The 25,724-nt window shown below is 44.3% G+C and overlaps 2 protein-coding genes across 8 annotated transcripts in view; one reads left to right on the top strand and one right to left on the bottom strand.

The window, feature by feature from the left end:
* The window catches only part of RITA1 (RBPJ interacting and tubulin associated 1), a 42,366-nt gene extending 25,147 nt beyond the window's left edge, over nt 1-17,219 (bottom strand). Inside the window, exons 1-4 of one of the 7 annotated variants that reach the window (XM_073554117.1) lie at nt 17,005-17,140; nt 16,551-16,618; nt 8,433-8,736; nt 19-6,841 (exon numbers count right to left, since the gene is read on the bottom strand). In XM_073554117.1, coding sequence (XP_073410218.1) covers nt 6,415-6,841; nt 8,433-8,707 — 702 coding nt within the window. In that variant the 5' untranslated portion in view covers nt 8,708-8,736; nt 16,551-16,618; nt 17,005-17,140 and the 3' untranslated portion in view covers nt 19-6,414. The other 6 variants (XR_012222057.1, XM_073554116.1, XM_073554118.1 and 3 more) reach the window with 6 other exon arrangements.
* Nucleotide 17,220: 1 nt separating this feature from the next.
* Nucleotides 17,221-25,724, top strand: part of DDX54 (DEAD-box helicase 54) — a 51,140-nt gene continuing 42,636 nt past the window's right edge. Inside the window, exon 1 of the mRNA XM_073554115.1 lies at nt 17,221-17,491. Coding sequence (XP_073410216.1) covers nt 17,366-17,491 — 126 coding nt within the window. The 5' untranslated portion in view covers nt 17,221-17,365. The remainder of the gene's footprint in view (nt 17,492-25,724) is intronic.

The following is a 25,724-nucleotide window of genomic DNA, read 5'->3' as shown; positions in this document are numbered from 1 at the left end:
GAGATTCAGAATAACACGTGAGATTGACAGATAATTTATTCAAAGATTCATAAAATACAAACCACATTCATATAATACAGAAATTTATGTAGGAAATAGGAATCAAAAGAGCAAAATGATGTAAAAAAAAAATAAAACCAAAAATTATTAAAGGCAGATATACGAGAACACACATTTACACAATTCATCACTTAAAATCAAAGCACGCACAGAGGTGGATAAAGCACCCTCCAATCCACATCAGAAGTGGCATAAGGCACTGCCAGCAGTTGGTAAAGGAGTTGTCTATCAAAAATAGAGTCCAGCCTCTTTCTCCCAGAATTCCATTAATGCTGGTGAAGCCACAACTGTTAGGCTTCAGCTACAGCGGCCACTGCAGGGGGAATGTGGTATTACAAGACATGTACAGGCCCCGTCCGCCAGGTTTTCCATTCTAGCTCATATGAGGAGGCGAGGTCAGAGCAAGAATGCTTCCTCTGATACCTACATACTCCTTATAGAGCACATGCACAGGAGTTGTCCGTATAAGACAACCCTCTTATATATACGTGCAAGGCACCCATGAAAAACCAATAGCCCAGCATTGTTTTTAAGAATACTTGATACCAGTACATTGGAACAGCAACCAGGGTTGCACACAGCCAAATCTTGCTGCTCTTTCTCAGGATAGTATCACTCACCTATACACATATAATAAATTGGACATTCCCTAACCTTTCTGACCCTCCAAGCTGACTGTAGTGGAATATTTAATAAGTGGAATATGCAATAAGTGGATCATTTCATGTAGACTAAATCTGGCTGCATACTGTACTAGAAAACCCTCTAAAAATGAGCTGAATTATAAGTTAGTATGCATGCAAAGTACAGGAACAAGTTCACACTGGATGGGCATTGCATTTATATAGCTTCCCATCAAATGAGTAGCTAGCGGATTGTTTCGGGAGGGGGGTGGGGAGCAGGGCTGTGGAGTCGGTAAGCCAAACCTGCGACTCCGACTCCTCAATTTCCCTTACACCGACTCCAACTCCGACTCCCACACTTATTGCTTATATTTAAGTGAAAAATGTATTGTAGTACAATGTGAACCTCAGACATTTAATCATTTTTATGATCCAATAATCAAGATATTTAGATAGAACAGAATATATATTGGTGTACTACCCGGTTTTCATTCTTTTTGGTACAGATACGATATGGATAGACAGATATGGATAAATGTATAGATAGAGCAGATTTCTAATCTGCTTTTGCTATTGAAAACATTATCTATGAGCTCAAAAACCTTTCAGGTGATGCAGTTTTTTAAAAAGATGATCAGCTTTTGCAGCTGAAAAACGTATCCTCAAAAAACACAGGAAAAACGCTGTGTGTGAATGTAGCCTTAGATCAGGAATATAACAGCCATTTATAGGACATTTCATAACTTTCCCAAACTCCTATGAAAAAATATTCAGCACATCCTGCATTGAATTACTGTACCCAATTTATTATATATTTTAGGAGTCGGTCCATTTTATACCGACTCCAACTCCGACTCCACCAAAATGAGCACCGACTCCGACTCCACAGCCCTGGTGGGGAGGGGAAACTTCTGAGTGGGCCGCTAACCAGGTAACCATAATTACAACTATGGTGGTGTACCCTAATATTGGATGTAGGAGAACCTCAGCAGATGACAATGCAGTTACTAAAAAATAAGAAAAAAAATAAAAAAATCTCTATACAAAGACCCTCACTGATATTACTGCCATATGGTGACCACAGAACAGTAGATGAGTCTGTAGAACATGTAGTAGATTACAGTACAGTTACAGAGAGTGACTTACAGTTGATGTTCTTTGTGGTGGAGTCATTAATGTTTCCATCTGGCCCAGACAGACATGACAAAATCTTCCAGCCAGGACTAGTCTGCAGGGATTACAACAAAGACACATTTGACTTCTCACATTTCCAGGACCTTCCCCATCTATCCTCAACTGTATGATGGCCCCCTAAGTAGCCTCCATATAGTATAACACACCCCATAGTCCTTCACACAGTATAGTGCACTCCCCAACAGCCCTCTATATACTGTAGTATGATGGACTCCCCATAGTCCTCTATATAGTATAATGCATCCCATAGTCCCCCATATTAGTTAAATGCATCCCATAGTCCCCCATATAGTATAATGCACTCCCAATATAGTATAATGCATCCCATAATGCACTCCCCATAGTCCTCCCTAAGGTATAATGTAAGTACTCCCCATAGTCCTCCATGCAGTATAATGAACTCCCCATTTTAAAAATAAATACAATACTTACCTCTCCTCCTAGTTACCACAATGCTCCTGTTTCTGCGGTGAACGCTCTGAAACTTTTTCTTCACAGCTCTACAGAGCGGGTGCCATGAAGTGACGTCATTGTGCCCGCTCCACTGAGACGTCAGACGCAGAGGAAGAATGATGAAGGAGGAAGAATCAGCTGATGCGCCCTCTTTCATTATTGCGTTCAACTGTATCCACCCGGCTTGTGGGACCCACAACAGCCAAGTGGCAGTGCAGGGAGATAGTATCTCCCTGCTCTGCTATGGAGTTTAACTGTAATGGCACCTTGCGTATTCTGATGCAGTTAAAAGTAGCATAGCACCGGGTGGGCCCCTCAGAGCGAGGGGCACAGGGCAACCTCACCCTTTGAACCCCACTAGCTATGCTACTGCTTCCCATGGCTGGGTGACAACAGTTGGGCTCCAGTCCTGCTCTGTCTTCATTCACATTGAGGTAGCTTTTGTCACATGGTAAAGTTTTAATATTAGAGGTAGAAAAGATTTGGGTACAAATTGTCACAGTAGGATGGCTTTTACGCTTTTTTTTTTTTTTATCAAGTGTTCACCAAGCACACTTTGCTATTTATATGTACCATTACTTTTTACTTACTTACAGCTGAGAGTTTGCTCATTGTGTTTCGATCTTAGAATGTTGACTTAGGTTTTGTCTGTTTAATGACCATTGTGAACAAGCTCCTAGACGTTTCATATATACAAACTTATACTCCTGCTTTTTTTTTTTTTTTTTTTTTTTTTTTGGGGGGGGGGGGTTCCCTTTACGTTCTTGTACTCTGTACATTCTAGAGCGTTGCCTCCCTTTCTTTGAGCTGGGCATTGCCTTTAAATAGTTTCTCATAGTTGGGTGTCCACAATCTGGCTCCGGTTGGGCTCTGCCCTTATTCACATTGAGGTAGTTTGACACATTGTAGGGTTTTAATATTAAGACAGTATAGGAACATCCCGACTGGAATTACACATTGTCGTGGTGGAATGGCTTTTACAATTTTTTTTTTTTTTTATAAGTCAAAAACAGTGTTTACCAAGGACCCTTTGTTATTTCTATGTACTATTCCTATTTACAGCAAGATATTTGATAATTTTATTTCTACCTTAGCTATACTGTAGATATCAGTGGTCTGTACGCATGTTCAGCCAACAATCATTTCTTCCATTCCTCACATACACACTTGGCCATGTGCGTTTTCAAAGAATACGGGAATATTTCGCTGCTAGACTCCAACAGCCCAATGAAGCCGGTTTCACTTGACATCTGCATAGGGAAAACTCAAGATAGCCTTTGAAGCCAGAGAACCGTACAACCAGTTTCTGAGGCACACTGCGCATAACCAGAAGTTCAGAAGATGGCTTCTAGTCATGCACAGTACACTTCTGAAGCCGGGAAGCGTACTCCCAGCTGCAAAGGTGCAGTGACGCTGCCGGAATGTGTGGCACGAGATTTGCAGGAGTTGGCGATGATGACAGCTCCTGAAAATTATGTTATGATGCCCACCGTGGCATTATAATATGTAAAGAGGGCTGATTAGTCTGGGGCAACTAACGCTGCATCGACTAATCACAGCCCTAATTAGCATAGGAAATGGGGTTAATAAATGCTTTTTTTTAAACCTCACTTTTACATAAAAACGTTATAGAGGGCTTGTTAGGCAGGGACTTTACTCATAAATAAGTGAATGCTGTTGGGTTAGAGGGCATAGGGGACCTGACAGGTTCCCTTTAAAGTCCAAACGTGTTATTGTGCCGTTTGATAATTCCTAGCAAAATCACGACGCATGTGCAGAGCTGTGGAGTCTGTAAGCCAAACTACTGACTCAGACTCCTCAATTTTTCTGAATTCCGACTCCAAAGCACTGCCTCACTACGAAGCATGTACATAAAATGCAGCACAGATTCATCTCACCTAAACCTCCCGACTCCACAGCACTGGTCACTACTGAGCATGTACATAAAGTGCAGCACAGATTCATCGCACCTAAACCTCCGACACCACAGCACTGGTCACTACTGAGCATGTACATAAAGTGCAGCACAGATTCATCTCTCCTAAACCTCCCGACTCCACAGCACTGGTCACTACTGAGCATGTACATAAAGTGCAGCACAGATTCATCTCACCTAAACATCCGACCCCACAGCACAGCCTCACTACAGAGCATGTACATAAAGTGCAGCACAGATTCATCTCACCTAAACCTCCCGACTCCACAGCACTGGTCACTACTGAGCATGTACATAAAGTGCAGCACAGATTCATCTCACCTAAAAGCAGAGATCCTTAGATCAGGAACAGAATAGACATTTCATAACTTTCCCAAATTATGAAAACATTTACAGCACATCCTGCACTGAACTACTGTACCCAATTTATTATATATTTCAGGAGTCAGTATAAAATGGACAGACTCCAAATCAAACTTAGGAGTCCACCAAAATCGACACTGACTGACTCCACAGACCTGCAAATGTGGATATTTTGTAAATACCCTTCACCAGTTCTGAAGGAAATACACAGTATATGTTGGTCAAGTTTGTAAATTCTTTACAGTTGGCTCTGTTCACATTACCAGATGTGTCCTATAACTGATGCAGTCAATTATGGAACCCATTGATGTATAATGGTTGACCCTCTAGGTTTCTGTAATTTCGACAGCAGGAATACTCGGCTTATTCAAGGTCTTCTAATAAAGCTCTCTTGTTTTGTGGTTGTGAGCAGAAGAAATATTTTTTAATACTTTATGATGAAGCAAAAATGAACATAATAGCATTTATATGCATTCGTGTTTCACTATAAAGGGGGTTTTACACTAAGCGACAGGGCTGTGGAGTCGGAGTCGTGGAGTCGGAGCTCATTTTGGTGGAGTCGGAGTCGGAGTTGGAGTCGGTATAAAATGGACCGACTCCGACTCCTAAAATATATAATAAATTGGGCACAGTAGTTCAATGCAGGATGTGCTGAATATTTTTTCATAGGAGTTTGGGAAAGTTATGAAATGTCCTATAAATGGCTGTTCTATTCCTGATCTAAGGCTACATTCACACACAGCGTTTTTCCTGTGTTTTTTGAGGATACGTTTTTCAGCTGCAAAAGTTGATCATCTTTTTAAAAAACTGCATCACCTGAAAGGTTTTTGAGCTCATAGATAATGTTTTCAATAGCAAAAACAGATTAGAAATCTGCTCTATCTATCCATTTATCCATATCTGTCTATCCATATCGTATCTGTACCAAAAAGAATGAAAACCGGGTAGTACACCAATATATATTCTGTTCTATCTAAATATCTTGATTATTGGATCATAAAAATGATTAAATGTCTGAGGTTCACATTGTACTACAATAAATTTTTCACTTAAATATAAGCAATATGTGTGGGAGTCGGAGTCGGAGTCATGGAGTCGGAGTCGGTGTAAGGGAAATTGAGGAGTCGGAGTCGGAGTCGCAGGTTTGGCTTACCGACTCCACAGCCCTGCTAAGCGATATTGCTAGCAATATCGCTAAAACGTCACTGGTTTTGTGACGAAGCAGCGATATTGCTAGCGATATCGCTATGTGTGATACTTACCAGCGACCGGCTCCCCCGCTGCTCATCGCTGATCGCGCGAGAATGACCGGCTCCATTTCTCGTCGGGCGCTTCCTGCTGAGACTTCCTGCTGTGACGACGAGTGACGCTGGACGCGGGCGGGAGGACGCAGGATCGCTGTGTGTGAATGGTAAGTATCGTGCGCTGCGTCGCTGCTGCATCGCTGTGAGATCTTTCTGTATGAAAGCTCACTAGCGATCATTTAGCGATGCACCAACGATCCTGACCGGGTCGGATCGCTGGTTGGATCGCTGGTGCATCGCTAAATGTAAAAGGGCCTTAAAGTATTCAAAAATGTATCTGGATGTGCAAGGGCCCTTCTTACATGGTGGTCACTCAGCTAAATTGTTGTTCATGTAATACAAAAACGGCTTGAGGGATTCATACAGAGACAGACTTCCTTTCTGGCCCAAAGAAAGGATGCCTAAGAAAGAGGCGCCCTGTATGATGCCAATATGCCACAATAACGCAAAGAACAAGAGACAATCCTTTTCAAGGCACAAATCATTTCCAGGGTGGCCTGTCTGTTAAGAAGCCTCTCCTTGAAGTCAGTCTTCCTGAACAGCTTGATGATCGTGAGCTATCCTTCCTAAGTGAGCTCAAGCAAGCTTTGGCACTAGTTGGCGGATCACCCACAGAAGGGCATCCACCAGAATCAGAGCCACTTTCTGGGGGCTTCCAAAAGTTCCCTTTTCCATTATGCGTCCCAATAGCACCATTTCTATCATCAGGAGGGTGAACAGCTCGAACAGGAATTTGGTTGGTGTTGACCTTGGAATTCTGGGGCCGCATTATTGTTGGGGGGCTCCAAAGAAGGGGACGAATACGAATTGAATCTTCTTTTTTTACCCATGGCGCTTCCCAACTACAGTCTTCTATCTTTGTTCCAAAAAGAGACTCATCACAATAAGAAGGCGAGCGACTCTTTACCCTGAAAAATGGAAGAGTAGAAAAGAGCAAATGTCTTAGAATCTAGCTCCAGGATGAGCAGATTTCAGTATCTTACATGCAGTGGACAAGTATATTTCCACTCATGACACACAGGTATTTGCTACATGAAACAGTAATTCTTATTGGAATAGACGGCGACAATCTTAAAACTCACTCTTACTATGCAAAAACATAATTAAAGGAGTTTTCCCCAATAGATACTGAATGTATCGAAGGTGAACCTCTGCTTCATTTAGAAAGGAACGTTGGGATCAAAGTGATTTGCAAGTTATCCCTTATCCTATAACTTTCAATTCTGGGAAACCTTCAACTGATCCTGGATGGTCTCATGGCTGGGACCCTAGGTGATTAATATCGCAGGATAAAGTAAGAGTAATGTTGTGATGAAGTGAAGTGTTACAAAGCATCGGGACAATCGGTGTTAACCCTTTGACCCCGATTTATCAAGAAAGGTGATTTTCTTGACTTGATGAGGTGGCATAGTTGAGTCAGGCCCTCCTGAATAGAGAGTGTATGACAAGTGGCATACACCTCCACTTACTCCTGTCAGAGACTTCAGTGAGATTTCTGGTGTAAGGAACACCTCAACCCTTCATTAACTAAGGTGTGGCCTTGACCCCCGCTTTTTAGTATAAAAGCTTTAATGAAATCGGGGCCTGTGTGTGGTACTTCTCACTCAGGCAAGCCAAAACCATGAAGATCTTAATGATTTTGAACAAGTCATGAACAAAGATCCCTTCTAAAACATGTGTATGGCCAGCCCAAGCATCGCATATTATATGGCTTTTGGAGGAACAATGGTTTAGTCAGCTCACAGCTTATCTCTGGAAGAACAATATGATAGGCAGTCTGAAATAGAGATCTCTACTGGCCATCAGTCGGCCAGCGTCCCCATTCACATTAGACAGTCGGCTGAACCTGGCAATATTAGTGGGTTCAACCTGTTAGCACTGTTGGTATGCAGCGATGGGTAATTCCCACAAAAACATCTGCAAAAAATTTGTATGCTCTACCCATGTTTTTGTGGGTTTCCTCCGGGTACTCCCGTTTCCTCCACATCCAAAAGACCTACTAATACGGTAATTAGATTGTAAGCCCCAACGGGGACAGTGAAAATGTTGATGATGTCTGTAAAGCACTGCACAATATAATGGCACTATAAGTAAAGTTAAATAAATAAAATTTGGGGGCCTTTACAATTTGCATCTAGACTGATGTGTCACTACTTCACAACAGCTGCACTTATAGTAGACACGGACAGCTCTGGTAAAGTAACATATGCACGTCTTAAAAATTACAATGGCTCAAATAGACAAAACTTTCTTGCTTACCCTGCAGCACCACCACAGAGGAAATCAAGCATTATACAGCATTCACTGAAATAAATTGTCGGTGCGATGCAGGAAAAGTCTTCCGAAGAGAGACATTGTACAGAACTGGCCAAGAGAGCCTTAACTCAGATTTCCAAAACAGGGAATTTCCAAATGTTCATCTTAAGAGATCTGAATTAGCACTGAACAAACTTCAGTCCCTTTATACCTACAACTATGTAATTTCTAAACAATTCTTACCTATATTGTTTTTCCTTCCGAGGAGTCCCTACAGGTGAGCAGGCAGTCCTAGCTGTGGCATTGCTCGCTGTATTCTTGTTCTCTACTGGGTGCCTTAGATATGATTCTTGGGCTGGTGTTCCTGTGGTCCACTGAAGAGCTGGGTCCACTTTACTCCCAGAGCTGCCAAAAAGGGTCTCATCTACAAAGGAGTTAGAGGCTTTATATCTGTAAGCACTTCTCTTTTTTGGCGGCAATGATGTGCGTTGCCCAGTAATGGAGAGATCCAGCGACATGTCGTCAAAGATAATGGGAGCTCTGGAATCTACAGATAATTTACAATGTGATTTATGATCAGTATAAGGTACATTACTAATATCTACACCTGATGAACATCTCCGTATTACCATCTTCTTTTACATCACCGGTCCGCCACATCAAGAGCCATTAAACTGATATCACATGATAAAATGATAAAATTAAAGACACATTAACACTGGGATTATCTTATTTAAATTTTTCTTATTTGCATAATGTATATAAATGATATAGACACCTTTGGGGTCTTTTTTTACGTGAATGAATGACAAGCTAAAATATTTTGCTCTAAGATGTCAATAAAAATTTTGAACAGTTTATCTTTTATAGGTTCTTTGTTTCCCTGCAAATTGCTGGCTACAGAAACAGGTTTACCGGGAATCTGTGAGTCAACTCGTTCTGATAGGGAATTTGTAAATTTATCATCTGTCTTTTTCTGAACTCTTCCATGTTTATTTATGACCACAAAGTTCAACTCAATTTTTATATGGTCTGTAGTCATAAATCAACAGTGGGGAGCTCAGTAAAAAGGCAAAAAAACAGAATTACAAACGCTAAGCTCATTGATGGATACTTAGTTAAATCATTCAGGCAGCAGAATACTGTGCAACAAAAAGGCTAAAGAAGGCAAATATTGCAAATTTTTAAAAGGGGTTTTCGAGGACTTGTTTTGTCCCTATGGGGCCAAAACTTGCTCCTGCAAGTAATTCTGCTGCTTCCTGAGAAGTCATGTCGACAGAGTATCTCCTTCTCTTCTGCTCTATTGACGGGTCTGCGCAGGGTCGGACTGGCCCACCGGAGAATTCTCCGGTGGGCCCAGGCACTGACACCTGCTGGCATACTGGCCAGCAGCTCCCTAGGGCCCCCACTGCTTCAGCAGCCCCCAGCCAGTGGTGTATCGCTAATAGCGACACACCCAGTTACAATGGGGCCCTCCTGGTGCCAGCGGAGTCAGTCCCCGCTGCTAAAGAGAAATGAATATTCACGAGTAAATACCATTTCACTTTAATAGCGGGCACTGTTAGCGCATGCTGAGGCTAACACTGCCCGCAGAAGTGGACATACAACATGTGATGTACCCCAGAGGTGAGCCCCTGCAGGGCAGCTAACCCTGAGGGCAATTGCCGGGCAGGGAGAAATCCTTGCAGCTTGGCAGCAGAATGGAGTTGCAGGGATCCGATGCCGTCCTGCTTCTTGCCTGACACAGCACAGCTGAATGACATCAAGTAATGGTGGAGGTGGTGTAATGGGCAATGACGGGGTGAATCAAGTTCATCTTACCACGCTAAAACAGTACGGGAGAGTGGAGCATTGAGAGTGTAATCACTTAGCATCCAGGGGCCATCTTGCGAGTCCAACTAGAAACCTTAATGGGACATACAGTAGTTGTAGTCAGCTTAGCGCAGCCATGTCCATCTTGCATCTCCAACTAGGAGGGTAAACTGAAACGTAGATGTTTAAACTTAAAGCGAACCTGTCACCTGGTTTGGCCGATAGGAGTTATGGCCACCGCCATTCAGGGCTTATCTACAATAATAAAAGTTATTTCTCTTCTCTTGCATGTCGGATCGGGGGCTTATCTACAGCATTATAGAATGCTGTAGATAAGCCCTGAAAGGCGGTGGCCGTAACTCCTATTGGCCAAACCTGGTGACAGTTTCCCTTACAATAAAATGCTGAGCAGTCCATATTATGACAGACTAGGAGGATCAACTGGCTCCAAATGGTTAACCGACAAATGCCAACTAGTCAAAATTATGACTCCAGACCCCAAAGACTAACTGGAATTACAATGATTCAATTTGACGTAGATATTCTGCCAAGTTAAAAGTAGACCTGTCCATTATGAGACTCCCCACACGGGACTTACAATGGTTTCATTCTGATTAGAGCAACCATTTATGCCTCCGACCAAGAGGAAAAACTGGGACATACAGCTGAAACCAGAAGTTTACATACACTATATAAAAAAGACACGTATGCATGCTTTCCTCAATATCTGAAATAAATTATAATAAACCTTTCCCCATTTTAAGTCAATTAGGATTTCCATAATTACTAATATTTGACAAAAGTCAAAATAATGAGAGAGAGAATGTTTAAGGCATTTATTACGGCAAAGTCCAAAGTTTACATACATTTCACTAGTATTTGGCACCATTGCCCTTAAAGTGAATGACTTGGGTCAAATACTTGGTCAGAATTTGGGCCCATTTCTCCTGTCAAAACTGGTGTAACTGATCCAGGTTTGTAGGTCACCTTGCTCACACCTGTCTTTTCAGCTTTGCCCATAAATTTTCAATAGGATTGACATCAGGGCTTTGTGATGGCCACTCCAAAACATTGACTTTGTTATCCTTCAGCCACTGTGTTACAATTTTGACTTTATGCTTTAGGTCTTTGTCCATTTGCAATTAACTACGATTTGCCAATGAAGGCAACTAAAGACAGTTAAAAATTAAACTTAATGAAGTATTTAAAGAATAAGATTAAAAGATACGACAGCCGCTATGCTAACAATATAGTAATTCCCTAAAACCCACACTAGTGATGATAAATATTAGCTTGGTGCGGCCACTACCAACTGCTCTCTAATATTGTTGCCAATAACACAAACTGACTGAAACTAGTAAAACCTAAAGAGTCGGCAACATGTTTCACCAGAGATCTGGCGTCATCATCAGAGACCTTCAATCCACAAGTCGGCTGTCTAACCAAGTAAAAGCCACAGCCCTCAAAAGTTGTACATACCACTGAAAGACATACTCCACCAAATGCCCCATCAAGTCCCCTAGTGAGGCAGAAAAAAAAACAAAAAAAAAAACAAAAAAAAAAAAAAAAACACCTTAGACCTGAGGTATGAGGCTATTCAACAACTACGAAGCAGCCAGAAAACCCTCAGGCAGGCCAAACATAAGAAAAAAAAGCGGACATAAAGCCGCAGGCTAAACACCAGACATGAGATGGCATGGCAAACATGACATGAAGTGGATTTCCCAACACACAGGACATGAGGCGGCAAGCGTCCAATCACGACACATGCTTTAAGCTTCATACTGAGAAGATGCACTACCAAGCAGAATTGAGATTCAAACTCAGGATCTCCCACTCACAAGACAAGTGTCCCAACCAACCAAGCCATAGCAAAAGTGCAACCCAAATGGGAAACAAAGCTACAAGGCCACACGCCAGGCTGCATCTCACGTGAGAACTACAAGACCCCAGGCCAGACACCAAACATGAGGCAGTAGTTACTGAAGCATTAAATCTAGATTCTCCCAAACTGATGTTAGCATTTCATTGCCCAACTGGGCCTCTGTATTAACTGCCACTCTTAATAGAGGCTGCTATGGACCATGCTATGGTGTTCTATGATTCACGGCTGGTCCGGCCATGTGCTCAAGAGGCTCCTACATCCAAAGGACAGAAAATCACAATGAAGGAGGAAGTTGGAGTTGCCTTTTTATTTTGTGTTATTGGCTTCCTGTCCAGAGATATGGGCAGATCCCACTCTCTCAGGTGCTGCTATGAGTGTGGGGGGGGGGGGGGGGGGGGGAGAGCGAGACCCCATTTAATGAAACCCAGTTACTCAAATATTTTTAGTCCAAAATGCGTGCATTAGGTAAAAACAAAAAATCAATTGAAATGTGTTCATAGTCCCTATAGGGATTGTATGCTTTTGATGTTTTCTGCATATAATAACCTGATCACATGTCGTCCTGCTGTGCAGCCCGCAGGCATTAAGCCATTATCTGATCTGAGAGAACTCGGCAACACGTATTCTATGTCTCTGCAGTGTCTCCACAGGAGAAATAACGTATTACAAAGTACATGTGATACAATGAAATGGCAGGTCCTCCAGAGCAAAGACAATATTTCCAACTGTTCTGCAAGCCCCCTTTGTTAGGCGTCATTGAGACATCTGTGAATCCTATACGTTTTATCCGTGTTCTTCACAGACAGAACATGTATCCAGTATAGTCTGTGTGGCTGTTCAATAGCATCACCTTGCAGAAAATTTGAAAGCCATTTAAGGCCTCCATACACAGACTAATGTTGGCCAAAGCCGCTGATATCAATGAGTTCGACAAATACTCTAATGTGTATAGAGGCGATAGAGGAAACTGATGGTCGGGAGAGATGTCGATCGGGATGTCTGATTTCAGACCACTGATAGCTTTGTTCTCCCAGAGATAAGCCACCAGCTTTCTCATAGATCACACAGGAGCACTCAGCCAAGCGAGGACTTGTGTAGGCGAGAGATGGACGAAATGGCTGTCAAATCATAGTTCGGCTGACAACCATCTATGGTTTGGACCGAGGACCAGGTAGAGGCTCTGCAGATCAGCTCGATGGAAGCACTTGACTTTTCAGCCCAGGAGACAGACAGCGATTCTGGTTTTGATATACTTTGCAAACCGCCCTCTTGATCCAGTTGGCAGTAGTGCTTTTTGAGGTCTTCTTCCCTTTATTTTGACAGCAGATCTGGATAAAGAGATTCTGATCCCTCCTCCAAGATTGTGTTTGTTGAAGGTAGTGGAGGACTACTCTTCGTACATCTAACGAACGGAATTCTTCCTCTATCATTTGCTGGATTTTGGCAAAAGGAGGGAACAATAATTTCATGCACTGTGGAATTCTGAGACCACCTTGGGCAAAAAGGATGGGTCCAGTCGCAGAACAAGTCTATCGTCTAGAATTCTCAGATAGGGTTCTCTGAGAGGGCCTGAAGTTCACTCACGCTCCTCCTGGCTGTGGTAAATGCTACCAGGAAGGCCGTTTCCAGGATAGTTTGTCTAGGTTTATAGAGAATATGGGTTAGGTATTTAGACGCTTGAGGACGATATTTACGGTAGATCCCAGGATGTAATCTTGGACGTATACAGAAAGCAGCCGTCATGAAACTTTTTACCCAATGGTGATCTGCTAAACTTTGGACAAAAAATATTAGGGCTGCAACCTGAACCTAGAGGGGGTTAGGTTTGAGGCCCTTTTCTAGATCTTCTTTAAGGAAGTCTAGAATTTGGGGAACGTCCAGATGATTGTGGTATGGAGGACTAGATGCTCACCAAGATATGTAGGTTTTTCCATATTTTAGGATAAATGGCATTTGATATTGGTTTCCTACTTTTCTGGAGAATCTGAAGGACTTTGTCTGAGAGACCTTTAATTTATAGGACAGCAAACTCAGAAGACAAGCAGTCAGAAATAGGTTTTTGGGGTCCAGGTGGTAGATTGGATCCTAGTGAAGAAGGTTTCTGATTGGTGGGAGAATCAGCGGACCTTCTAACCTCAAGATGGAGAAAAGATGTTCTTCTGCGCAAGAGAAGATTATTGAGACTGCTTTTAGATCTTCGTCCTTCCTGGATGACGGAGGTGAGCAACCGTGGTCATATCTTAGTAAACCCTTACGTGGCTGTCTTGAATTATGGATGTTGCTGATTTGAGTACCTCCTCACAGTTTTCAGTTCTCTGAAATTGGGAGGATCGCCAGCTGATCTCCTTTGTCCAGATCACATGGAAGGAAGTGTGGGAGTTCAAAGCCCCCCATCCTATTCTGCTGGCATCCACTGTTATTGTTGATAGGGGATTCTGAATCCAGGGGACTCGCCTTAAGTTCCCTGGATTGCGCCACCAGGTCCGAGAGGACTTTACCCGATCGGGCACCGGAATCTTCCTGCTCAGAGATTCCGGGGATCTGTCCCAATTTGAAAGGATGCAAGTCTGTAGAATTCTGGTATGGGCCTGGGCCCAGTTTATAGCCTGAATGCATGAGTTCATGCAGCCCAGGACTGACATTGCAGTTCTAATGGAAACAGAATTCTGGCTCCGCAGGAAGGCCATTTTGGATGTTAATTGGATTGGTTTCTCCTTTGGTAAGATGAATGTTTGTTTCTTGGAGTCCAGTAAAATACTGGAGGGGACTAGGTCTGACTTCTGATGATTCACCAGCCATTCTAGTGAAAAGAGTCTGAATTGTTTTCTGCAGATGTTCTCTGAGCAGTGGTACAGACTGAGCCATGAGTTAAGCCCCCATCACACATAGCGAGCGAGATCGCTGCTGAGTCACAAGTTTTGTGACGCAACAGCGATCTCACCAGCGAGATCGCTGTGTGTGACACTGACCAGCGACTGGCCCCCCTGCCAGTTATCGCTGATCGTCCTGGAATGCATTCTAGAGTGGAAGCGTCCAGATTCCTACATTTCCTCCAGCTGCGCGCACGCGCCGGCACACAGGGGAAGCAAAGAGTGAGGCTGGGGAGCTCATGGACTCCCCCAGCCTGAAACCATCCAACTTTACCGAAGGGAGCAGAAAGGATGGGAAGTCCTGAGTCTGAGGAGACAGGAGCAGCATGAAGTTGAAAGGCATAGGAGTTGTTCTCTGCTGCACGGCTTATTCAGGTAAATAGCAGTCTTTGCCGCCGGCCACAGAGCAGTGTGACCTCTTCATCCCAATAAAAACAGGAAAAACACGGGGGAGAGGAGTTGGTAGGGTCTATTTGACCTCTTTGTGTTTCCTGTCCCTATTAGGATGAGGTGACATTCTCCTGTGGTGCCATCATGGAGGGTTATTTGGGAAAAGTGAAATTCTAGGGTGTGAGGTAGCAAAACATAAAAAATGCAGGGGGGGGGGGGTGAATACTTTCACAAGCCGCTGTATGCAGGGCTGTGGAGTCGGTAAGCCAAACCTGCGACTCCGACTCCCACATATATTGCTTATATTTAAGTGAAAAATTTATTGTAGTACAATGTGAACATCAGACATTTAATCATTTTTATGATCCAATAATCAAGATATTTAGATAGAACATAATATATATTTATTGGAATACAACTTTAGAACACAAAAAACTGTAACAAATTGTAAATATGTAATACACTGTGTACATGTATACTGTACAGACCAAAGTTTGGACACACCTTCTCATTCAAAGATTTTTCTTTATTTTCATGACTATGAAAATTGTAGATTCATTCTGAAGGCATCAAAACAATGAATTAACACATTGCGAGTAGCAACATCACCAATCCCACCTAACATCGTTGCACCAAAGAGAAGCATCTCCGGCCCTCACATTAGGGGCAAGTTAAATAAACGTTTGACCAACTACAGCAGGATACATTTCAAGGTGATCATTTTGTAGGGCTTCTGAGCGATGGTCTAAATCAGGGTTCCCCAACTCCAGTCCTCAAGGCCCACCAACAGATCATGTTTTCAGGATTTCCTTATTATTGCTCAGGTGATAATTGCTTCCCCTGTGCAATACAAAGGAAATCCTGAAAACATGATCTGTTGGTGGGCCTTGAGGACTGGAGATGGGGAACCCTGGTCTAAATATCCAAATGGCCTTTGGCAGAAAAAGGGTTCCCCACCTCTGACATGCAATCACAGTGAATGGCACATGAAGGTGGTGCTTTTGCACAACGACGTGTGCGGACTCCAGGTCAACTGGAGAATGCAACTCAATGAAAGAAACCTATATAGTAGAAGTCTTGGAAACCCTTAGCCTTCGGCTTTATTTACATGTCAGTACTTCATCAGTGGTTGCATGCCAAAACTAGGAGGGTCTCCAAAACACAGAAGAGGTGTCAATACGGCAATTATAATTTTTCTCTGGAAGTTCCACTCCTGGCATTCACATACAAACACTGACATGTGAATGAGGCCTTACACAGTACAAGACCCAGGAGGGGCTTGTGTGTGGTGAAGTGATGGCTGGTGGGACTACAACATTCTGGTCTCTCGGTGGTCCACTACTAGAACAACCCATTCTTGATCAAAATGTTTGTCCCCCATAAAATAATACCGCCAGTACTCACCTCCTGTGCCGGCGCCGTGCACACGGTGTCAGCACTTTCTCTCCCGCGGTGTATGAGAAGGGGTTGTCCTACAATAGAGAATTTATCAAAAGAAAAAACTGGTCCTGTCCATCATTTCCACCTGGACTAAACTATGGTGGTCGGAAACCCCACCGATCAGCTCCAGCACTGGCCTGATGTACCCACATAGGAGGCAGCCCATGATAGCGCCACACACGCTGTAGTGGCCACTGCTGGTACTGCAGGTCAGCTCCTACTCCAGGTGTGAACAAAGCCTAAACCGGACCTGCGGCTACCACACAAGCACGGAGCGAGGAAGACCCTGCGCCGACATGCTGCCCCTGCACACAGCTCGGCCAGGGGCAGCTGCTTTGTGCCCCCGGTGCTCATGTAATGTGACAAGCAGCAGATAATAAGTATACAGCGGCCTCTGCCTGTATGTGGCCTCCGTTACCTGCTCACTCACGGCCCAGCAGCCCGGGCTCCCATGGCAATAGCACAACAACGGCGCTCTAGGACCGCGCCACTAGTCAGGAGGCGCCCTCATCCCGGCTATGCCCCGGACCTGTGCCATAGAGCCGGTCCCCACACCAGCCCAGTGCCCTGCTCTTACTACACAAGTGCAGCAGGGGAACAAGACACTTTGCATGAAAACACGACAACAGAACCAACAGCACCCCCCTCTAGGGATAATGGTACAATCCAGGAAGTGACGCGGACACTTCCGGGTGTGGGGACACGTGTGTGCTGTGCCGGAGCTGTGGGGACGGGACCCGGGTTCGTGTTTGGGTAGTCAGGTTCTACTGTACGGACACATGGCTCAGAAGAAGCGCAAGGGGGCCCGGGCGAGGAAGCAGAGGCAGCTGGACAGGGCGGGCGGCGACGACAGCGACACCGGGGAGTTCGACGTCAGCACTGGGCTCCCAGAGCAGGATGAAGTGGTGAGTGCTGTGTGGAGATCAGCAGTTGCCCACCCACAGGGCACACTCCATGTGTTCCAAACGTGTCACAGTGGCTGTCCTCCTGTCCACAGATGAACACATACTCCACATATAAACATGTCACAGTGGCTGCCCTCCTGTCCACAGAAGAACACACACACCACATATAAACGTGTCACAGTGGCTGCCCTCCTGTCCACAGAAGAACACACACACCACATATAAACGTGTCACACTGGGTGTTCTCTCCACAGATGAACACATACTCCACATATAAACGTGTCACAGTGGCTGTCCTGTCCACAGATGAACACATACTCCACATATAAACGTGTCACAGTGGCTGTCCTGTCCACAGAAGAACACACACACCACATATAAACGTGTCACAGTGGGTGTTCTCTCCACAGATGAACACATACTCCACATATAAACGTGTCACAGTGGCTGTCCTGTCCACAGATGAACACATACTCCACATATAAACATGTCACAGTGGGTGTCCTGTCCACAGATGAACACACTCCACATATAAATGTGTCACAGTGGGTGTTCTCTCCACAGATGAACACATACTCCACATATAAACGTGTCACAGTGGCTGTTCTGTCCACAGATGAACACATACTCCACATATAAACGGGTCACAGTGGGTGTCCTGTCCACAGATGAACACATACTCCACATATAAACGGGTCACAGTGGGTGACCTGTCCACAGAGGAACACACACTCCACATATAAACGGGTCACAGTGGGTGTCCTCCTGTCCACAGAAGAACACACACACCACATATAAACGTGTCACAGTGGCTGTCCTGTCCACAGATGAACACATACTCCACATATAAACGGGTCACAGTGGGTGTCCTGTCCACAGATGAACACATACTCCACATATAAACGGGTCACAGTGGGTGACCTGAACACATACTCCACATATAAACATGTCACAGTGGGTGTCCTGTCCACAGATGAACACACTCCACATATAAATGTGTCACAGTGGGTGTTCTCTCCACAGATGAACACATACTCCACATATAAACGTGTCACAGTGGGTGTCCTGTCCACAGATGAACACATACTCCACATATAAACGGGTCACAGTGGGTGTCCTGTCCACAGATGAACACATACTCCACATATAAACGGGTCACAGTGGGTGACCTGTCCACAGAGGAACACACACTCCACATATAAACGGGTCACAGTGGGTGTCCTCCTGTCCACAGAAGAACACACACACCACATATAAACGTGTCACAGTGGCTGTCCTGTCCACAGATGAACACATACTCCACATATAAACGGGTCACAGTGGGTGTCCTGTCCACAGATGAACACATACTCCACATATAAACGGGTCACAGTGGGTGACCTGTCCACAGATGAACACATACTCCACAAATAAACGGGTCACAGTGGGTGTCCTGTCCACAGATGAACACACACTCCACATATAAACGGGTCACAGTGGGTGTCCTGTCCACAGAGGAACACACACTCCACATCTAAACGGGTCACAGTGGGTGACCTGTCCACAGATGAACACACACTCCACATATAAACGGGTCACAGTGGGTGTCCTGTCCACAGATGAACACACACTCCACATATAAACGGGTCACAGTGGGTGTCCTGTCCACAGAGGAACACACACTCCACATATAAACGGGTCACAGTGGGTGTCCTGTCCACAGAGGAACACACACTCCACATATAGACGTGTCACAGTGGCTGTCCTGTCCACAGAGGAACACACTCCACATATATATGTGTCACAGTGGGTGTCCTGTCCCAGAGGAATACAGACTCTGCATATAAACATGTCACAGTGAGTGTCCTGTTCACAGATGAACACACACTCCACATATAGATGTGTCACAGTGAGTGTCCTGTCCATAGAGGAACACACACTCCACATATAAATGTGTCACAGTGGGTGTCCTGTCCACAGAGGAACACACACTCCACATATAAACGTGTCACAGTGAGTGTCCTGTCCACAGATGAACACACACTCCACATATAAATGTGTCACAGTGAGTGTCCTGTCCACAGATGAACACACACTCCACATATAGACGTGTTACAGTGGGTGTCCTGTCCATAGAGGAACACACACTCCACATATAAATATGTCACAGTGGGTGTCCTGTCCACAGAGGAACACACACTCCACATATAAACATGTCACAGTGAGTGTCCTGTCCACAGAGGAACACACTCCACATTTAAACGTGTCACAGTGAGTTTCCTGTCTACAGAGGAACACACTCCACATTTAAACGTGTCACAGTGAGTGTCCTGTTCACAGATGAACACACACTCCACATATAGATGTGTCACAGTGAGTGTCCTGTCCATAGAGGAACACACACTCCACATATAAATGTGTCACAGTGGGAGTCCTGTCCACAGAGGGACACACACTCCACATATAAACGTGTCACAGTGAGTGTCTTGTCCACAGAGGAAACACACTCCACATATAAATGTGTCACAGTGAGTGTCCTGTCCACAGATGAACACACACTCCACATATAAACGTGTCACAGTGAGTCTCCTGTCCACAGAGGAACACACACTCCACATATAAACGGGTCACAGTGGGTGTCCTGTCCATAGAGGAATACACACCACATATAAATGTGTCATAGTGGGTGTCCTGTCTGCGGGGGGAATACACACCACAGCTATAAATTAATATTATTAAATGAATAAAATTTCCTTTTTTTTAATTTTTTAATTTTTACGAATATCTCAAACTATATGTCCGAGAGAGCTGAAACCCGGTCTAAACCCTTAGTTAGGTCAGGCTCTTGGATTGTGCCAAATTTAGTGCAGATTGGTCTACAGTAGTCAACTTATCTGTGCATAAAGAACAGACAACAGAAATTCATTTTTATACAGAGAGAAGAAATGCGGACAGTGGATGACCTCCTGCAGATCACCATAATCTTACGGATTACCATGTACTTAGGCAGGTGACCTCTCTGGATCACCATGTACTTAGGCAGGTGACCTCTCTGGATCACCATGTACTTAGGCAGGTGACCTCTCTGGATCACCATGTACTTAGGCAGGTGACCTCTCTGGATCACCATGTACTTAGGCAGGTGACCTCTCCAGTTAACCGTGTACTTAGGCAGATGACCTCCAGTTAACGGAGTACTTTGACAGGTGACCTCTCTGGATCACCGTGTACATAGGCAGGTGACCTCACCGGATCACTGTGTTCTTAGGCAGGAGACCTCTCTGGATCACCGTGTACTTAGGCAGATGACCTCTCCGGATCACCGTGTACTTAGGCAGGTGACCTCTCCAGTTAATCGTGTACTTAGGCAGGTGACCTCTCCACTTAACCGTGTACTTAGGCAAGTGACCTCTCCGGATCACCGTGTACTTAGGCAGGTGACCTCTCCAGTTAACCGTGTACTTAGGCAGGTGACCTCTCCAGTTAACCGTGTACTTAGGCAGGTGAGCTCTGCAGTTAAACGTGTACTGAAGTGGCAATTTTCAGTTGTGTGATATAGATTACATAATTTGTTATTACAAAACAAATTAAAGGGAACCTTTCATGTGAGTCATGCTGCCTGAACCACAGACAGCAGGTATAACACACTGGCTGCCATATTGCAGCCATGTATGTTTTATTTTGCAGCACTGCTTCATTTCAGAGAAGACATACTTTGAAAAGCGAAATATGTTATCCTGTGTATTTACAACCCTCCCCCAGCGAATATGTCAATTATCCATAAGGCATTGAGTTTCGCCCTGACTTACCCAGGTGCTCACGTTATTTGTATGGGAGATTTTAATTTGGTTATGAATAATCATCTAGATAAACTGAGACTAGGCGACGGAGTGCAGAGCGAGACATCCCCCCCCCCGGTTACATCCCAGCTGTCACAATTTATGGCAGGAAGGGGGTGGCTGAATCTATGGAGAATGCGCCATCCTGAGACGAAGGAATATACTTGCCACTCCTCCACTAAACGCTCTCTGTCTCGCATAGACTACATTTTTGGATCCAGCAGCCTGGCGACATGGGTAGATGATATTGAACATGGTAGTAGGGGAATTTCAGACCATAGTCCGATTGTTCTTAAACTTAAATATGGCCCATCGACCAATAGGATAATGTGGAAATTGAACCCCTTTTGGCTGAAGTTGATAAAATCGCCTGATAGAACGATGGATCAGTTACGTTGCGTCGTCTCGTCCCATCCTGAACCCCGAAATGTTAATATATTTTGGGACGCTCTTAAAACTTATCTGAGGGGTTGTTTGTCCTCTACGATCTCTTATATTAAACAGGTGACATCGGAGGAGGATGGCGAGATGGAGCGATTCGGATGCAGCCTATATATCTGATCAAACTAATAGTAATAGGGTGGATTGGTTGACTGCTCATAGGTTACATACTCAATATATTGATACTAAAACTAAGCGTAAACTATTTTTTACTAGACAATCTTAATTTGAAATGGGGAATCAGGCTAGTAAATTTTTGGCTTATTTGGTGCGACAGGATAATACAACTAACACGTTTCTACAGGTCCGCAACTTGGATGGTACTCTGGTTTCTTCAACGGAGGAAATACTAAAATGTTTTTCTGATTATTATAGTTCATTGTATAATTCAAAGACTGATGTGGATGGCCTGGGGTGTCTAAATTATTTGTCAGATATAGGGTTTCCCGTACTGAGTCCTTCCCAGCGGGCCTTTATGGATGCTGAGTTTACTCTGGAGGAGGTGGAGGATGCCATAAAGGATATGGCCTCTGGGAAGGCCCCTGGGCCGGATGGATTCCCTGTTGAACTGTATAGGAATTACCAGGAGATACTGGCGCCCCTTTTGTTGACGGTGTTTCGTGGGATTTGGGAGGGGGGATGCATGCCGGAATCCTTCTATGAGGCTAATATAATAGTTCTTAAAAAGGAGGGGAAAGACCCTTTAGATTGTGGATCTTATCAACCCATATCATTGGTAAATGTGGATTATAAGATTTTCACAAAAATTTTGGCCGAAAGGTTGAATTCAGTCATATTAGATCTTGTACACTATGACCAAACTGGCTTTATGCCTGGTAAGAACACCTCTATCAATATTAGATGAGTCCAGTCAGTGGTCCAATGTAGCTCCCTGGTGCCGGACAATGAGTGGGCATTGGCATCGCTGAATACGGCCAAGGCCTTTGACTCTCTTGAATGGCCTTTTCTTCGTGCATGTTTGCAGAGGTATGGATTCGGTGATAGATTCCAAAAATGGGTCAGTATTTTGTACATGAAGCCTAAGGCCCGTGTCATCGTAAATAATTCCATATCTGAGCCATTTTCACTACATAGGGGAACTCGTCAGGGATGTCCCCTTTCCCCGGCCCTTTTTGCTCTTGCTATTGAGGCACTGGCAGTTCGTATAAGATCTTCCCCTGATGATGCTGGTATAGAGATAGCGGGTCGGACAGATACCATAGGCTTATATGCTGATGATATGGTGATATTTATGGACAAAGCGGGGGAAACCCTAACAAGAGTAATCACTATTATAAATAAATTCGGTAAATACTCTGGCCTATCTATAAATTGGGAGAAATCTGCTTTGATGCCTCTTTCCCATGCTCCAATGCCACGACTTGAGACTCTCCCTGCTACCCATTGTAACCAGTTTTAAATACCTGGGTGTCCATATTTCAGTAAACTTGATTTGCAACTTTATATCCGCTGCAGGAGATGGTTAAAGTCAAATTTGCGATCTGGGGTAAACTTCCACTGTCTGTGACCGGATGTATTAATTTAATTAAAATTATATTACTCCCCAAGCTTAGCTACTTTCTTCAACATAGTGCTGTAGTGGTGCCCAGATCCTTTTTCGCTAATTTGAATTCCCAGATCACATCTTTTATATGGGGGGAAACTAGGCCCAAACTTAAGCTAGCCACTTTGCAGAGGCCCAAAAAGGGAGGGGGGGCAGCATTACCCGATTTCTTTCTGTATTATTTGTCTGGGCAGGCCAAAGCCATAAGCACGTGGATGCCCGGCGGTCACCTGCCTAATTCTGAAAACCATTTACTTCATGCCGCACAAACTAGTTGCCTGTTGGGATTTTTGGAAATGAGGAAAACAAATGTCTCTCGCGACTGCTGCCCCTGCTTCGTCTGGCACGATCAATGTAGAAACAGATTAAGAGGGTGGTTGGATTTGAGGATATTGTGGCTGAGATGCCCCTATGGAATAATGGTTACTTTCCGGCGTTACTTGAACATCCATCCGCCGAGTTTTGGGCTCAGTATAGTGTCTCTACGATAGGTGATCTGTATGACCATGGAACTTTGATCTCCTTTGAACAACTACAAGTTAATCGCAGTGTCCCGAGGTCTCAGTTCTCTCGTTATTTGCAGCTAAGGTCAGCGTTTCAATCGCACATGAGAAATACAGGTATAGATGACGCTATTTCATCTTTACCCTTGATAGGGATCCTTAAATCACAGGGCCCCCAGGGTCTCATTTCTTCTCTATATACATATATGTTGTCAGCAGGAACAGAATCCACCATAGACTCCGTTAGGAAGAAGTGGGAAAGGCTCATCCCAGATACACGAGGAGAGGAATGGGAAGAAATTCTAGAGTCATCAACCAAGGTATCTCCGTCTGTTAATAACAGGATGATACAATTATATATTATAAATCAATCATATTTGACTCCAACTCGGCTCTTTAAGATGGGCCGATACCAATCATCGGAATGTTTGAGATGCCATTCAAGGATGCAGACTTTATTCATATGATCTGGGGTTGTCCTATTGTTGCACAATATTGGAGGGAGGTGACATCACTATTGACATCTCTGGTACAAATTCCTGTTCCCCTTGAGCCGCTGGTCTGTCTATTTGGAGTATGGGATGAGGAGGCATGGGGTCAATATGTTGGGATTTTCCTAAGGGAGACATTGTTTATGGCACGAAAGGTAATGGCATTACGATGGATGGGGAGTTCATCTCCCTCTCTCGGGTCCTGGATCAGTTTGGTGAACGCGATTATTCCATATGAGCGCACGTTATATCAGAACAGAGGGTGCCCAGGTAAATTCGAAAAGATATGGGAAAGGTGGAATTCCTCTCACCTTAAGGCCCCGTCACACTAAGCGACTTACCAGCGATCCCGACACCGATATCAAGGTGTCAGGATCGCTAGTAAGTCGCTATGTGTTCGCTGGTGAGCTGTCACACAGACAGCTTCACCAGCGATCAGCACAGTGATGCCGAGTGCCCGGCATCGCTGGCCATCGCTGTAAAAAATAGAATCAAAATAAAAAATATAGTTATTCTCACCTTCCAACGTCCCGTTCAGCCATCCTGCCTCTCTCCACGCTCCGGTCCCAGTGATCCTTTGCGAGAATGACCGCGAGATGTCACCGTCTTGAGGGATAACAAAGTCTCGCCGTCATTCGTGCAAAGGCTTACTTGGACCGGAGCGTGGAGAGAGGCAGGATGGCTGAACGGGACGTCGGAAGGTGAGAAAAACTATATTTTTTATTTTTTTTATTATGTTTTACACCTGATCGCTGGTCTCCCGCCTGTCACACACAGCGTTGCGTGCTGGCCAGCGGGAGACCAGCGACCAAAGAAATGTCCAGAGGTTTCTTCCAGCGATCAGCGATACCGGCAGGGGGGCCGCTCGCTGATCGCTGTCACACATAGCGATCTCGCTGGTGAGGTCGCTGTTACGTCACAAAAGTTGTGACTCAGCAGCGATCTCGCTACCGAGATTGCTTAGTGAGACGGGGCCTTTACTTTGTAGAGTGAGGATGTCACATAATAAACAGCTAATAATGTGGAAGTAGGCTGCGGAATAGTTTTTGTTCTTGTAGATGTAGGTACGGTTTAGAAGTCAGATCTCATCACTGGAATAATAACACGAGGCCGTTGTGACTTAATTCACATGTTTTGCTTTATTTGTATGCAACTGGTATTTACATTTTACTGTACATTTTAATGTCGTGTGAAACGTGTGTATTTTATATTATGCTTAACATTATCTACCAGTATGTATGCTGTACACTTGTTTATGGTTTAATAAACGAATTAAAAAAACCCAAAAAGCTTCCTAAGGATGTCAGGGACAAGATCATAGACCTGCCTAAAGCTGGAACAGGCTACAAAACCATAAGTAAGATGCTGGGTGCGAAGGAGACAACTGTTGGTGCAATAGTAAGATGATGGAAGAAA

Source organism: Dendrobates tinctorius, unplaced genomic scaffold, assembly GCF_039654945.1.
Source record: "Dendrobates tinctorius isolate UK_male_01 unplaced genomic scaffold, ASM3965494v1 ptg000206l, whole genome shotgun sequence".
Taxonomy (NCBI): domain Eukaryota; kingdom Metazoa; phylum Chordata; class Amphibia; order Anura; family Dendrobatidae; genus Dendrobates; species Dendrobates tinctorius.
Note: the sequence above shows the minus strand (reverse complement) of the source record. Positions and strands in the feature narration are given on the sequence as shown.